The sequence below is a fragment of the Cupressus sempervirens genome, chromosome 7 (genome assembly GCF_028749045.1).
Source record: "Cupressus sempervirens isolate cs-2001-9-10 chromosome 7, ASM2874904v1, whole genome shotgun sequence".
In the NCBI taxonomy this organism is placed as follows: Eukaryota; Viridiplantae; Streptophyta; class Pinopsida; order Cupressales; family Cupressaceae; genus Cupressus; species Cupressus sempervirens.
The window spans coordinates 722656988-722672639 of NC_143124.1; the positions used below are offsets into that span (position 1 = coordinate 722656988).

The 15652-nt window shown below is 33.8% G+C and overlaps 2 protein-coding genes across 21 annotated transcripts in view; one reads left to right on the plus strand and one right to left on the minus strand.

Moving 5' to 3' along the window:
- SLP1 (Calcineurin-like metallo-phosphoesterase superfamily protein) overlaps positions 1-15652 on the plus strand; it is a 257256-nt gene that overhangs the window by 62887 nt on the left and 178717 nt on the right. The window lies entirely within an intron of this gene.
- Positions 5682-6414, minus strand: LOC149549269 (uncharacterized). The gene has a single exon (XM_089793672.1). It carries the CDS (start codon positions 6354-6356, stop codon positions 5682-5684), a length of 675 nt encoding a protein of 224 aa, XP_089649798.1. The 5' UTR covers positions 6357-6414.

The window sequence follows — 15652 nt, forward strand, 5'->3', positions numbered from 1 at the left end:
GCTGCCATTGTTATTAAAAAGTATGTTCCTAAAATCTTCAGAATTTTTTTTTACGCATCCGCACATCAACACCCTGCACCTGCATTAACATCGTAACCAACATCGATAAGTTAGTTAAATAAACACATAATAAATTAAAATATAATAAATAAATAATATTACGAAAATACAAGAATAAATAAATAATATAATTTAATTATTTTATAGAGAATAATATTATAATACTTAAACATAATATAAATCTAATATTACCTATTATATATTTAATTTATATACTTATTTGATACACTATCAAATATTAAATAAATAATTAAATAAGACTTAATAATATTTAAATATAAATATAAATAGTAATAATAGAATTACAAAGCCTTGTGCCTTACGGGAAATGGTGGGGCTTCTTGTCTGTAGTGCCTACAACCAAGGTTCAAGTCTCCACAGGGTTGCTCTCTACTATGGTTCTTAATTGAGAGTTGTTGACTTAATAGTGGGGCTTATTGCTTGTAGTGCTTACAGCCAAGGGTTGAATAACATGATTGGCTTTGGCCTATTACCCCAAAAATCTTCAGGCAAGAGCCTATAACACAACAATAACTTGTGAGCCTCTCATCCATGAGGTCTTGGATTCGAATCCACTCGAATTAACAAATAATAATAATTAATCTCGACAAATAATAACAATTAATCTAGGCTTCAGCCCATTACCTATCAAAATAAATAAAAATAAATAATAGAATTACAAAAATATGTATAAAATAAATAATTAAGTATTTAATAACAAATTATAATATAATATATCTAATAAACATAACATATAAAAATAAAATTTATCAATTATAATATATAAATATCAATATAATACATCAAGTGATATAAATTAATCCACAGATGATTATTCTCCAAAAGAAATTAGGAAGAAAATCTTCATTGCAGCAATTGTACAGACAGTAGTGGTAAATTATGCAACTATGAGGTTTGCGGCGGTGATATTGAGTTGTGTATGGAGATAGGAAGAAATGAATATGGAGAGCAGTGATCTGCATATTAATAATAATGACATCCCTTTCATCAATGATTTGATAGAACCTTAAGAGTAAGGAACAATGATTATCTTTGGGCATTAGTTGTAATGATTAATAAAGATCATTGATTATGAGAGGTTGCAATCATCAAGATCGATCCTTGACATCAATAATCATTAACGTATCAATATATGTTTCATTAACAATATAGCAATGAAAATATGCCATCCATGTTAAAGGAAACAATCTGATGAAGGATATGTTACAAGATTCAAGAATTGACAGATTAACGGATTTTTGGATGATTGATTGATTAACAGAGGAAAAAATGTGCTCCCTATAAAGAATTACAAGGATGTTGTTTCTAAAAGAAACAACATAGACTGAAGAGGAAATTAGAAACAAAACTGAACACAGGATAGGAAACATTCCTATCTAGACTGAAAGATGGACTACAGACAAGTAGTTGACCATTATAGAAAATATTTAACTAAGGAGATAATATCTCAATACCTTACCTTAATGGTCAACGTATGGATGTCGAAACATTCTAGGATAACTAAGACCCTCCCTGGATCTACAAAATGTTGAAACCAAGAAGCTTTGCCAGAAGAGTGCTATGACTCAAAACAAATTGCAATTACAAAACTTCGTTTTTGTGGAAAAAACAATAAAACCCAAAATCTCACGCAACCTTGCATAGTACAGACAACATGAAATGATTTTTAAGGAGAAAATCAACAAACCCAAAAAAGAAACAGAAACAGATTTAGAAGGCAAAAAATTCAGCTTCACCTTGATCAGGAAGTTGGACAACTTGTGCTGTTGGCTGTGAAGCATTTTTCCTTGCTTGGGCAGCCAAATGTTTCCAGCACTCGAACTTCATATGGCCAAACTTGTGACAGTAATTACACTATGCATTTTGCTTCGTAGAGCCATCTAGGGATTGAGCAGAAGGTTGATGCTGGAAAGGTTGAGAAGATTGATGGTTGCTGATGTTCTGTTGAAAGGACTTTGCAGCAAATGCCTACTCTGAGGAGGTTGTAGAAGTACTGTTGCCAAATTGTTGTTTCCAACGATCTTGCTACAGAAGTTTGGTGCATAATTTTGGAAATTTCAGATCAACATTAGTTGACGTAATGTTGAGTGTTTCTATGAAGTGCTCATAGGACGATGGTAGACTTTTCAGAGTGATGACTACCATATCCTCTTCCTCCATTTTCCGACCAATAGCTTTGAGCTGATTGCGGATGTCCGTAATCTTTGTCAGATGCTCTTGCAAGGACATACCTTCATCCATGATAATGGAGAACAACTGATTCTTCAGAAAGAATGCCTAACTCTAGTCAGTGTTTCATGCAGTTCCTTCAGATATTTCCAAATTTCTACAGCTGACTTGCCGAAAGGAATCTGCAGTAGCTGATCATCGATAACAGAGAGCTTAAGAAGCATAACAGCCTCTCGATTGCGATCATCAAACTTTTCCTGTTTTGCTTGCTTTGGAGGTCGAACGAGTCTTTGTGCCTAAAACAAGCACATCCAAACGACGATACTCGAAGATGGTTAACATGCGCTATTTGCAGTGGTTATAATTGCGGCCATTGAATCGTAGACTGTCCTCCAACATTAGATTAGTCAAAGATGCCATTTCGAAGAATTTAGGTACAAACTTCAAGACTGAAATTCAATAGGCATAAATTTCAAGGCAAATTCCTAGCTGACCCAGAAAAAATCGACAGGTACCTAGAGGAATTGATACAAAACCTAGAAAGAATTTGAAGTCGAATTTCAAATCTGTAGGCTCGAAAATCGAGGCAAGGAAAACAAGGAACCCACAAAAATTTGAAGAAGACCCATTTGAGATCTCCAAAAACCCACCAAGAATCACTAATCAGAAAAGAATGTGTTGTGAAAAACTAGGGTTTTCAAGAAAACTGTAGTTGGTGGCTATGGAGGTCGAGAGTAGCAAAAAAATGCAGTTTTGAACGCAAAAAAAGTCGGATTTGAAGCAGAGAGGAATTTAGAAGCAGAGAATGCAAAAATGACACCAGATCTCTTGTTTGGATCACATTGTGTACTTCTATGGATGTGTAATGAGAAAAAACAGACGTGCAGTTTGTAGACATAGGGAGAGGAATGACGCACGATTTATAGTCAACAGACTAGCCAAAGAAATCGTAGACATGAATAGATGTTTAGCCAAAAAGATCAGACATGATATGAGGTTGTTGAAAGGCAGCAAAAAATTATCAGACGCGAGCCAGAAGAAATCGCAATTTTGGCTATGGATGTCATGTTTTGACACCTTTGATGCCGTAGTTTTGCAACCAAGAGGTAGGAAAAAAATTGCGATTTGGCAGAGATCCTCCACAAACCCTAGGACAAAAACCCATGTTTGAAAATTAGAGGTTTTTGATATGACGAAGCAAGGACCACAGAAGAATAATTTCGAAAATGGGTCTGATAATTTCAAAGAAGAAATAATGATTTTCAAAAAAATTAAGAAATAGGCTCTAATACCATGTTACAAGATTCAAGAATTGACAGATTAACGGATTTTCAGATGATTGATTGATTAATAGAGGAACAAATGTGTTCCTTATAAAGAATTACAAGGATGTTGTTTCTAAAAGAAACAACGTAGATTGAAGATGGAATTAGAAACAAAACCGAAGACAGGATAGGAAACATTCCTATCTAGACTGCAAGACGGACTACAAACAAGTAGTTGACTATTAAGATAATATCTTAATGGCATATGTTGGTTATCAAAATCGTTGATTAAAAACCTACGAGCCTTGCCTACTTGATGCTGGGATATCTAATCGATTTTGGCCAACTTGACAGGATCAATCAAATTGATTTAAACCCTCCGCGCTTTTGGCTCCGCTAAACCAAGGCCTGTACACTTGATGCTGAACAACAAAACTTGTATCAAATATGTTTTATAGCGAATAGACTATAATGCAAAGGCAATCTCCTTAAATCGCAAGATTCTAAGGGAAAACTTCTGGATTATGAATGATGAATAATCTTCAAATTCCAATTACTTTAATAGAGTTGTGAATTACTGAAAGGAAAATTTAAAATGAATTACCAAAATAGATAAGTATCAAATCCTTCGAAAAAAGATTAGAAAATCACTAGCACATGAATTGAGAAGCATGAACAGTTAAATGATCAGTGCTGAATTTCAAATGGGCAATAGATTCAATAGTATACTTTCTCACATACAATTTTATGATATACAGTATCTATAAACAATTCAGTTATCACAATGCTTCAAATTATTCTCTTTTATGCATATTTAAACTAGTCTATAATGTTTTAACCTATAAAAGAACAAAATAGATACAAATATGAAAACAATTTTATTTTACTGTATTTGTATTTATCAAGTTCAAATAGCAATGAACAATTTGATCTACTTATTGTGATAATGAATTGTTGATAAATAAAAATAAAATGATCACAAAAGACGAATTATATAATATTTAACTCTAGCACAAATGATATTCTTATTGGTTTTACTGCAAAAAAGTCATGTTGAAGACATCCAATTATCAATGCTCCATTCAACACAATTTCTCACAATATTTGAAATATATATCCAACACCCTCAATATGCAGGAGCTTAGTTCGACTTTAATCTTTTTAGAAGATAAATTTGATAACATGCGTGCTTCAAAATGTGCAGAGCTTTTGTATTTAAAAATATATCTCCAATGGTGTCTTTGTTTAGTTTTCTCATCATATATTTATAGAGGCTAAATGGTGCCGGTTATCTCTCCAAACACTACATCTTTTGGGAACAAATAACCAATCAAAATATTAACATAACTAAATATAATTTCATTTTGGTATGAGCGGCAGTTTAAGATGTAAACGCCTTTAATAATCATAAAGCCTGTATGAAATTTTCAATACTCGGACGTATGCCTTCTTATGTGCCTCGACCCGCTATCTGACGTTTTTCATTAAAGGGCAAATAATGTGCGAACCATACAAGAAGATAATGTCTTGCGAAAACCATGCCTACAACGCTTGGTGTTCATATATCGATACCTACAGGATATGAAGACTGCATCTGATGCCTTCCATATTCATCTCATCGAGTATGTTTTAGCAACCTTCATATACCTCCTTTTGCAACGAACTCAGGAATATCTCCATTGATCCATGCTCACAAATGCATTCTGTAGGATGTCACTCTTGTGGATTGTAGTTTCTTTTCACAGTTGACTGTGTTGAGATGAATCTGGTAACATATGAGACCTCTCACATTCAATAATGTTTGCACATAGGCTTCACGAGTATCGTTCTTTGTTTCTTCCTGTTCTCCAGTGATGTGAAATGGCTTGTTCACGGCCTTCGCAACTCAATTCACATTGGTATTTCCCATTCGTTTTGGTTGCATTCATTGGTCTAAGAATCTCATTGATGGCCGCGGGTCCTTCAACTGACTGGTTTCATCAGTGAGGCTGACTACTTCTTGGCCCTGTGATAACCGTAAGGTATCCACGTGTTTGTATGTTTCTGTTATGAAAATGTAGCACCCTCATTTGCAAGAAGTGAGATCCTACTCATCTTGTTGTGTATCCTTCTCAAAACTACGTTCCATTGAAAAGGCATTCGTCTTTGCAAAGCTTCAAATTTTTGTCACATTTGATCAATCATACAAAAACACTTGAGCATTTTACCTTCATCCTCAATATTCCTAAAGCCACTTCTTTCGTGTACATGAAATTCTGTCTTCATGCTGTCAATTGTTCTAAAAATTGTAATTGCCTGGGACTCTGCTTCCAGGTACTTCTCTTCAACCTTTCTCCTTTCATAAACCTCAGATTCATTTGCTTTGTTAGACTGTGATATCTTATTAGACATATCATTGATAGCTTTTGAAAATACTGTCATTTGATCAAGCAAAATATCTAAATCCTCCTTGTATGCAGGCAATTTTGAAATGGCAAATAGCAAAAATTGTCTATTGGCTTCCTCCTTTTGATGCCTGTTATCTGCAATTTGCTTTTCTGCCTTCGTTGTTGAAACAACAAGAGATTCTGCCAAAAGCCTCAGCTTATCTATCTTTTGGTTATGACTCTCTTCGGAGTCTCCACTATGCAAAATAGCTTTCTTTCTTTCCAAGAGACATTGAAGCCTTGAGCATTTACGGATAGTTTCTTTTGACCTCTTCAAACCCTCTGTAGTAACAGGTAAAGCATCTCTAGACTTTCTTGGGGAAACATTGTAAAAATCATGATGTCCAGTGTCCAGCATTTTTTCCTCTACTATTTGGTATTTCAGATCCTTGATCTCTCCATCTATTCTTGTCATTTCAGCATTCAACTTTAGCCTAGTAATTGCAACCCGTACAAAATGAGCAGCTCATCACGTTTCACTTGATTTTTGCCAAATTTTTTGGATCCATCAGTGGCTCTCATTGGGGACATATGCCCCTTGTGGGAATAGTGAGCATCTTAGCTATCTTTGGAGGAGCAGACATGCCAAGCCATAAGGAGTAATCAGCTCATGAAATAATACATATAAAAACTTAAACAATAAAATAAAAATATAATAAAACAGAGAAAGGAAATAGAACTCCCTTTTTCATGCTCATTGAAAGAACGGCTTAAGGTACTGTCCATGGACTAGGAAATCCTGCATGCGACCATCTGTATCCTGCAAATAATAAGATTTTTCCCCAGCCTTTTCAAAAATGATAAATGGTCCTAACCATAAAGCCTCGAACTTACCATGCTTTCCTTTGTCTTGATCTTTAGCATTCTATTTCAGGACCCAATCACCTACTTTAAAAGATCGGTTTGAAGATTGTTGGTTCCCAAAACCATAGATTGGAAATCCAAGAGCTTGCCACTTCTCCGATAGGACTTCTCAATCAATTCTGGCCAATGAACGGGAATACTTTTTGATTTCCCTGCACTTTAGGCTTTGCTACACCTCGGCAGGTAAACCTTCACCTTAACACTAACTGTCTAGTTTAAGGCTTTTTCTAGAGTGAGTTTAAGCTTTTGAGTTCTCCATCTGGCAAGGTCCTCAAACTCAATGAAAACTGGATGCTGAGTGTTTGAATTGAATGGGTTGTAAAATATTTATAAATAATTGATTTGATGCTTGTAGGAAGGAAGTTACAAATTTTCTGACTTCAATAATAAAAAGACTGGTGCCTTTGCTCATTCGGGCAATAGAGTCAACTTTAGTGAATTATCTAGTACAACTTTATAATGTTTTACACACTTTACTGCTAACAATTAAATAATCAAGATGCGACAGATCAAATATATACACAATCTTAAATTAGTCCAGATTGAACTTTAACTCATTTGGTAGGGAGACAAACTGGACATAGGTGCGGAAATGATTTAATATTTCACAATATCTGTGATGATCAAATATAAAATGTTAAACGACCATGTCCACTTATCCGACATTTAAATTGTATACAGAATTCCAAATATAATTACAAAGGACAATTCATCTGCAGTTTAAATCTCCATGCCTTTAATAATAAACAAAGAACATTTTATTTTATTATTAAAATAAAATAATAGAATTTATATTACAAAGTCATAATGAACCCCTTATTCCTCCATACAATAAAAAATATGAAATACTTTCTCCTGAGAGAATATAAAATGTTCGGATATGTTTTTGAATATTGAATTGTTTTATTTTCCTTTGAGTATCTCCCTGTATATATTTTAATGAGATAGGGATGTGACTTTTCAAATTGAAAAGTCATATTATTAAAAATAATTGAAAATAAATGATTGCACCCTTTTAATAATAATTCTCATTAATCCTTTGGTTAACAAAAACCTTTGAGGAATAATTATTATTAATTCATTGGCGATCATTTTGAAAAATTGAACTCCTGCGATGAGACTCATTTCTTTATCGATTTAACTCTGATAGGTATAAGCATTCTCACACAACTTGAGCATTTGCGGTTATCATTCTTTGACGCACACCTGTGCCTCATCATTTGCCTCCGACCATTTCTTATGCCGTAAACACTTTCTTCGGGCATATTTTCGGAAGTCATCCCCTCAGGTTTTGTTCATGGATATATGCTTGAACCAAGGCCAACATCTTCCATACAAGAGATCTCATTGTTGTGAATGCATAAGATAATAAATGCAACCTTTCTTCACTAGGTTTTTGGTATCAACACATGCTTTGGAATCAACCATCACACTTATCTCGTGACTTCCTATACTCGGCAGCTCTAGACTATTGTTTCAATCGCCCCATTTGTGGTGTAAAGACGACATACATCTTGATGTTTCTCTGGATGACACCCTAGACGTGGCTTTAGAAACCCGATACTCCTCTTCACTGTTGTCCTCTTATTAATGCCGCTGAGTGGGTGAAGATCATTCTGCAAGCAGCTCCCGACCCAAATTATTCACCAAGCATATGAGTTGATATTATAATGGGTCCTTTTGTATAGAGTCTATGGTGGCTTCTCTTTATGACTTTGGTATATCATCGTTGCCGGTTATTTTGCTTCTCATCGGGCTTCCCCAAATATTAATGTATACCTGATCATTGTCTTAGTACTTGAAACACATGCTCCAAGGCCATTGGCTGTTACCTTCTTGCATGAGGTATCATGTGATTTGGAACTTGATGATTGGCTTTCATACAGATACAATTTGTTTTTCTATTCTGCCGAAAACATTGATCACAGGGTCACCAAATATCTGCATCTTGTGTGCTATACCCTTGGATATCTGATGACTGGTCCATACCATACTTTTGTTCTGCTTTTGTGCTTTCCAAATCCAAGCAGGATTTAAGATGTGTTGATGTTTCTACATCATTGAAAATATTGATTCCAGAAGTTCATAAGGCAGCATACTTACACACATACATGGTATCAGAAATACTGTTGTTCATATATTTTTTATTCTGATTGTAGTACTATTGTGACGGTATAACACTTTAATAATTGCTCAGCCTTTCTCACTCCTGAGCATTGCAAATATAAGGCTCAATGGAAATGGATTTGAAAGGAAATTCTTTGTATTTGAAGCAGTTACACTGTATTCTTTAACCTTTTGTTCCAAAGCTTCAGCAGATAACTCATCCAACATTTCTCACGCTTGGTCAGCACTCAAGTATTCAACAGAAGTGATTGGGCCAGTATGGCATATTAGTTCACCATCACATATTCCATGAAAAACAAACCACAGTTTGACAGTCTAGTCATCAATTTCAATAATTATAGTGTCTCCCACCATTCTCATCATGACTTTTATTGGTTTGAAGCACATTGGTAGTGGGTAAGATCTAAAGATTTTCCCTTTGCCATGGTGCTTGGAGCTCTAAAATTTGCCAAAATTTGGAGTCCCATCAGGATAGACACATCTCAAGACATGCAATCCTTCGTGGGTTGAGAAATCATTGAAATAAATAAGTAAAGATAAATATCAGAAGCAGAATAAATAATTTTTTTAGATGAATATAAGTCCCATCATTCATCTTAGTCCCTCTTCTTATACGTAGGATAGTGGTAGATCACTAGGACCTTTATAATATCTGTCAGTGTTTAATAAGAGCTCTAAACATATTCAGACCCATCTGATTCTGCATAAACATTCAAACACTTTATATATCAAAACCTAATTCTCATCATATCAGTAATTCATATATTCTCTTGTCTTGGGTGATCCCTCCATAAGAAGACCAGAACTAGTTTTCGACAATAAATCCATGCAAGTGGCCTGTTTTGAGTGAATCAAACTCTCTACGTTCGAGAGAGATATTGATGTGATTCTGATAGAACAGTCTTTTGCAATAAGAGATTAGTCCAATTCCCATAGAATCATACTGGGGACATTACAAGTGGTATCAAAGCATCTTGCCAGCCATCCTATGAGAGAAACTTGGTGCAAACTAGCCTAAGGGCTCTAGGAGCATTAGTAAGAGAGAGGATAAAGATTACTATCACCATGAGTGACCAAATGAGTAATGAATTGAGGGCCTTTGAATGTCTTCTGATAGGTTTAGACTTAATTATTACACATTTAACTCAAACTCTACATTGTATATCCTAAGATACAATAATTCAAGCTAACATATTTATAATAAAGAATTATTCATTCATTTAATCAGACTAATTTATCTGTATGTAACATTAATACCCCCATATCCATTCATATTACCATTTCAACTCAATTACAGGAGTAGCTGTTATCCAAGGTGCCTAAGTACCAACTGCAATGGGCTTCCTATAAGTTTACAGATCCAAGTCCTTTGCCTATCTTGGGATCATGTTTGCAAGGTGCTCAAGGTTGCTGATCCCTACCCTATCTTGGGACAGAGAGCCACTGCTTGGATTTATACAAGCCCCTCATTAGAATCATCACAATCCCTTTCTTCTTCAATAATAAGTAGTAACAGACCTGAACATTAATTCTTGTGCATCATCACTGTATGTATAAAAAATAAAATTCTGATTTTTTAGTTATTATCTTACATGTATACATTCTTATACATTTGTTATCTTATCATATATCTTTTATACTGTGCTTATATAAATGTAACACAGTAAAAAATATTATTTAAGGCCACACTTTAGATAGCCATAGTCTTATTCTTTCTTATCTCCCTTCTGGAGAGTAACAATTATATTTTATATTTCCTTTGATGTATATTTTGTAGCTCAGATCTGATGTTTATCCTTATATTCTTATACTCCCCTCCAAGATGTCCTAGAATGATCAGATCAAATACCTCTCTATATTGTGGAAAAGAATGATGAGTTGTGTTCCAAGAAACATGTCTTGTGTCTCTACATCATTACCTCCTCTACTAAATACTAATTGCACCACTTCAAGTCAATTGTTATCAACACTTAAACTTCAGTAATTGCTGCTTTGTTATATGCTAATTGCTCCGTGTCTTCCCAATTATAATTGCTGATTCTCATATCAAATATTATCAATATACACAACTTAACCAGTGATTGTCAAACTTAATCGATATCTTACTTACTCGTGGTCTTCATATTATTGATGACCATCTCCTTACTAGTCTCTGACTTTATCTAATTAGTCATGATTCAACAATTATTATTGTTGTTAATATTGTCAACAAACTATCTTCCATTATTATTGATCGAATGGTGAACTCATAAACTATTGACATCTGATTGTTACAGTTGCTGGCCATTCATCAGGAATGTTCAATAATAATAGTAGTTATATCGATGGTTCTGATTATCATCGTGCAGTAATTTAGCGTTGTCTCCAGATAATGCCTATATTCTTGATTTCTTACTGAAGTTGGTTTAAAAACCCATGGTCAATATCTGAAACTATGTTTTATTATTTATTATTTATATTTTTACATCTTTCTTTTACAATTAATTAAAATCATTTATTATTAAATTATATGTGGGAATGGGGAAATCACAGGTCATCACAGTCCTACCTTCCCCAAAATTGCTTATCCTCAAGCAATGTTTGTTTTGTACAAGTCTTTTACTGGGAGTAGCTTCTCAACTCAAATATTAATCTATAAATCCATATCTTTGAGTCTTACTATTGTAGATCAATTAAATATAGAATTAAATGTGGAATATCCATTTGAATTATATAAATATATGAAAGCACGAAGCATACATGAAGAATACACATTAATGCATGAAAACACAAAGAATATACGTTAATGCATGAAGACATGGAGCTTACACGAAGAATACCTATTATTAGATTTCTTTTTATTGAATAAAATTATTCCATCCTTTATCCCCTTACCCTATAGGATGGCAGGATAAAAGGTCTTATACCATTTGTAACGTCCCTTGATAGGTTTATACTTAGTTATTACACATTTAACTCAAACCCTACATTGTATCCCCTAAGATACAATAAATTAAGCTAAGATAGTCATAATAAAGAATTTTTAATTCATTTAATCAGACTAAATTATTTTTATGTAACACTAATAGCTTCATATGCAATCATATTACTATTTCAACTCAATTATGGAAGGAGTAGGTGGATTGATCAGTTTATGAAGGAAGATCAAGTTGCAATATGGGAGCACATAGAAAATATCAATCTTGAATTCATTAAACCAAATAATCCTTATGATGAAATATCTGATTCTGATACTCTTTGTCAGTAATTTGCCTTCTAGTCTTTTCTTCTACTTGTAAGATAAAGCGGGAAGTTAATAAAATATCTCCTTCATGTCTATGCTCAAGCTGTATGATAGACCAAGTTAGCTGATATCATGTATAAATATTGAAGTTTAATGTTAATAAGTGACACATTTACAGATATTTAAAACTTTTCCTTATGTACTACTTGACTTTAAAATTAAAGCTAATAGGAGATAAATTCCATTTTTGATTATGAAGCGTACTTCTCTTCTTTCTAACACCTTGATCATAGCCAAGTTTAATTTCAGGTTATATTCACAAGGAATTATCAGGACCAAAGATATAAATTTGGAAATCAAAAGTAGGTGTTAAAATTGGTTAAATTATTCTGAGAAATTTATGGAAGGGCTACACCAAAGATACCTATCCATCTTTGATCTTTGCTGCCCAATTGAGATGGGATTTTATTTTAAACACAATCTTGGGCCTCATGGCCTTTTACCTACCAAAAAAATAAAATAAAATTCTGTAATAATATCATCAAATCATAATATCCTTATTAATAAATAAATATAAATAAATCTAAACATCACTAACATTTACAAATTAAATAATATTAATTAGAAGTTGATCATTAATATAAACATTATTAAGGACCCTTACAAATTTAAGAGTGATGGTCCAACATTACCAATATTGTTATACTTATAAATAGCAACCACATGGTAGATCAAACCTCTTTAAAACAAGCATGTTACTTGATAATAGCAAGATTGAATACATTATATCTTTATGAAACAAACAAATAAAATAGTCTTTACAAACATATTAGCATTGACTAAAGAGTAGATTATCAACCTAAACATTACTAAATAACCTTACTACTTTAGGAGTGATTAAATATTACTTAAAACCCATTTTTATCAATTGGTTGACATGAAAATGAATCATTAAGAATCCTGAATTTTGATGGTTGGGAGGTATGAAGAATAACAAAGACAAGGCAGAAAAGGAATATAACATACATACCATAAACTATAAAAAAAGTAAGGAAGACCATCATAAAAGTAACGAAAATAGGGATTAAGATTAAATCCATGTTGAAGTATAAGAAAATACTTTTGACTTGAGCCATATTGAAAGGAGCATCCCATAAATATAAAACATATACATTAAAGCCGCCTTTTGGAATATGAAGGGAGTACAAAGGGAAATGTTGAGGAACAAAAAGAAAGTATTGAGGACAAGTATCCCCTATGTTTGCCTACATGGAGAATATACTAATTCAAGGAAAGAACTATAATAAAGTTAGGTAATTCAAACTAGATGTAAGATATACTTTTATTTATCTTTTTATAATTATGAAACAAAAAAAATTATATATATATATATATATAGTGAAGTTTCTAAGATAGATAATATACATAGTAACATGAGGACACATCCCCCCCTTTTTGCCCATGTCCTGGAGACTTGGACACGCTTGGGACTTGGGGACTCCGCCCCCCTGTCCCTAGCGGCGCCACCAGATTCCCCCACCTTCGCCGAGGATGGGGGTTGTCCCAATGTTGACTATTTGCTGATTCGACTATTCATGTTCAATGTTCGATGTTCCAATTCAATCCAATGTTCAAGTATTTAATCTTTTACATCTCTATTTCTTATATTGCAATACACCTTTTCATAACTAGCATTTAAAGTACCATATGTATATATACATGCACACCCTCCTATCCCCCACCACCGTCCCCCGGCTGTCCCCAAATTATGGCTCCTCTGTCCCCCCGTTCCAAAAACTTGTCCCCCCGTTCCACTGTCCCCCGTCCTCTAGGGTGGTGTAACTATGATAATATATTGATATTGTATGTTCATTAACACGTGATATTTTAAGAAGTGATTAATATAGCCTCTTATAGGGGAAGAGATTAATTTAAACTTTAATAGTGTTAGTATGAAAGATTGATAATCTCCATCTGATTGACACGACCATATTACTATATTCTCTATAATGTCGGTATGCGAGATTTATATGATCTCTATCTGACCGACATGCTTGAGATTAAGGAATCTCTATAATGTTGGTATGTGAGATTAATAATCTCCATTTGACTGACATGCTTGAGATTGTCATCATCTCTATAATTTTGGTATGTGAGATTGATATAATCTCCATTTGACTAACGTGCCTGAGAATGATGTGGCAAAATATTCTAATGATGTCAACATATGCATATGTGATTTGCCTTGGATAGAGGATGTCCCGTCCAAGAAGAATCTTAAGAGGTGCACTCCAGAGAAGACGGTGGAATAACTAGGCGTTAGGAAACCCGATCTGCAGAAGCTTTTAAGGTTGGGGTTAGGATAAAGTGTAGAATAGTAGAATTAGACTTATTACTGTTTAAATTTAACATTTATTTTGAAGGTATTATTTGTCCCAGTGTAACCCTAATAGCGGGGACATTACAAAAGCCCATTTGTGCAAAATTTTAATTAAGGAATGAAGATATGTAATCGGTTTTAAACACCCCACCTCCACTGTGCTTAATTCCTCAATAACTCTTGAAATACAACTTTGATTGAAATCTAAGATAGCTCAAAACGAGCAAATTCACAATGCAATCATCCTAGGGAAAAAGCAAAACCAAAAACCTAGCAAACAATCAAGAAAAATCAAACAAAGACTCTCCTTGAAGAATTTAAACCATGAAATTTTCCATAGGGTTGTCCAATTTTGCGAATACAAAATTGAAGATAATAGGGCCCACAATGAACCCAAGCCCCTAGACATACCCAAGCAGTGCCTAGGGTCATAATCAAAATGTATCCATACTAGGACTAGGGCTTTACTAGCAGTACTTGTTAACACAAATGTACACCATTCTTATGACTATTGATCCCAACGGCTACCTTTTGGTAGCTTTTTCTCCTTGATGAACATCATGCTATTCAATTTATATGGCGCATATTGCAAATGAAAGTTTGAAATTGTGAATATGTCCTTTTAGTACTCGAGACGACTCTAATAACCCTTGTATCATTTGGTTGAAGGGGTACATGAATCATTTCAATTTGTCTTTCCAAGTGATTTATCAACTTCCTAGGATTCTCTACCTTGGGCAACTTTTCTTTTGTCTTTAGTAGGCTGAGGTGGATACCCTCTTATTTTGACCTCTTTACATTTATTGTTTGCATTTATAGAGTCCCCTTCTTGACTTTGGCCTCAATATGAGTTATTGTCTCTTTATTGACTTGATCAATGCATTCAAAAAACATGATATGTGAGGTTCTAGGGGAGTTATCTTAAATCTGTATTTTCAACAACAGAGACTGTAAAATAAAGGTTTTCAATCAGTTCTGTAAGACTTGATTGATGAATTTAAGGAATTTTGAAACCTTAATAAGTTTCATCAACTTCAAGAAAAAAGTCTTAGAGACAATTGTAAACCAGGAACCTACTCACAGAATTGTAAGAGCCTTAGCATGCCAGGAAAAGGAT

Excerpts from the sequence above, each read along its gene's own strand:
- LOC149549269 (XM_089793672.1), bottom strand. The coding sequence starts at position 6,356 with ATGACAAGAATAGATGGAGAGATCAAGGATCTGAAATACCAAATAGTA.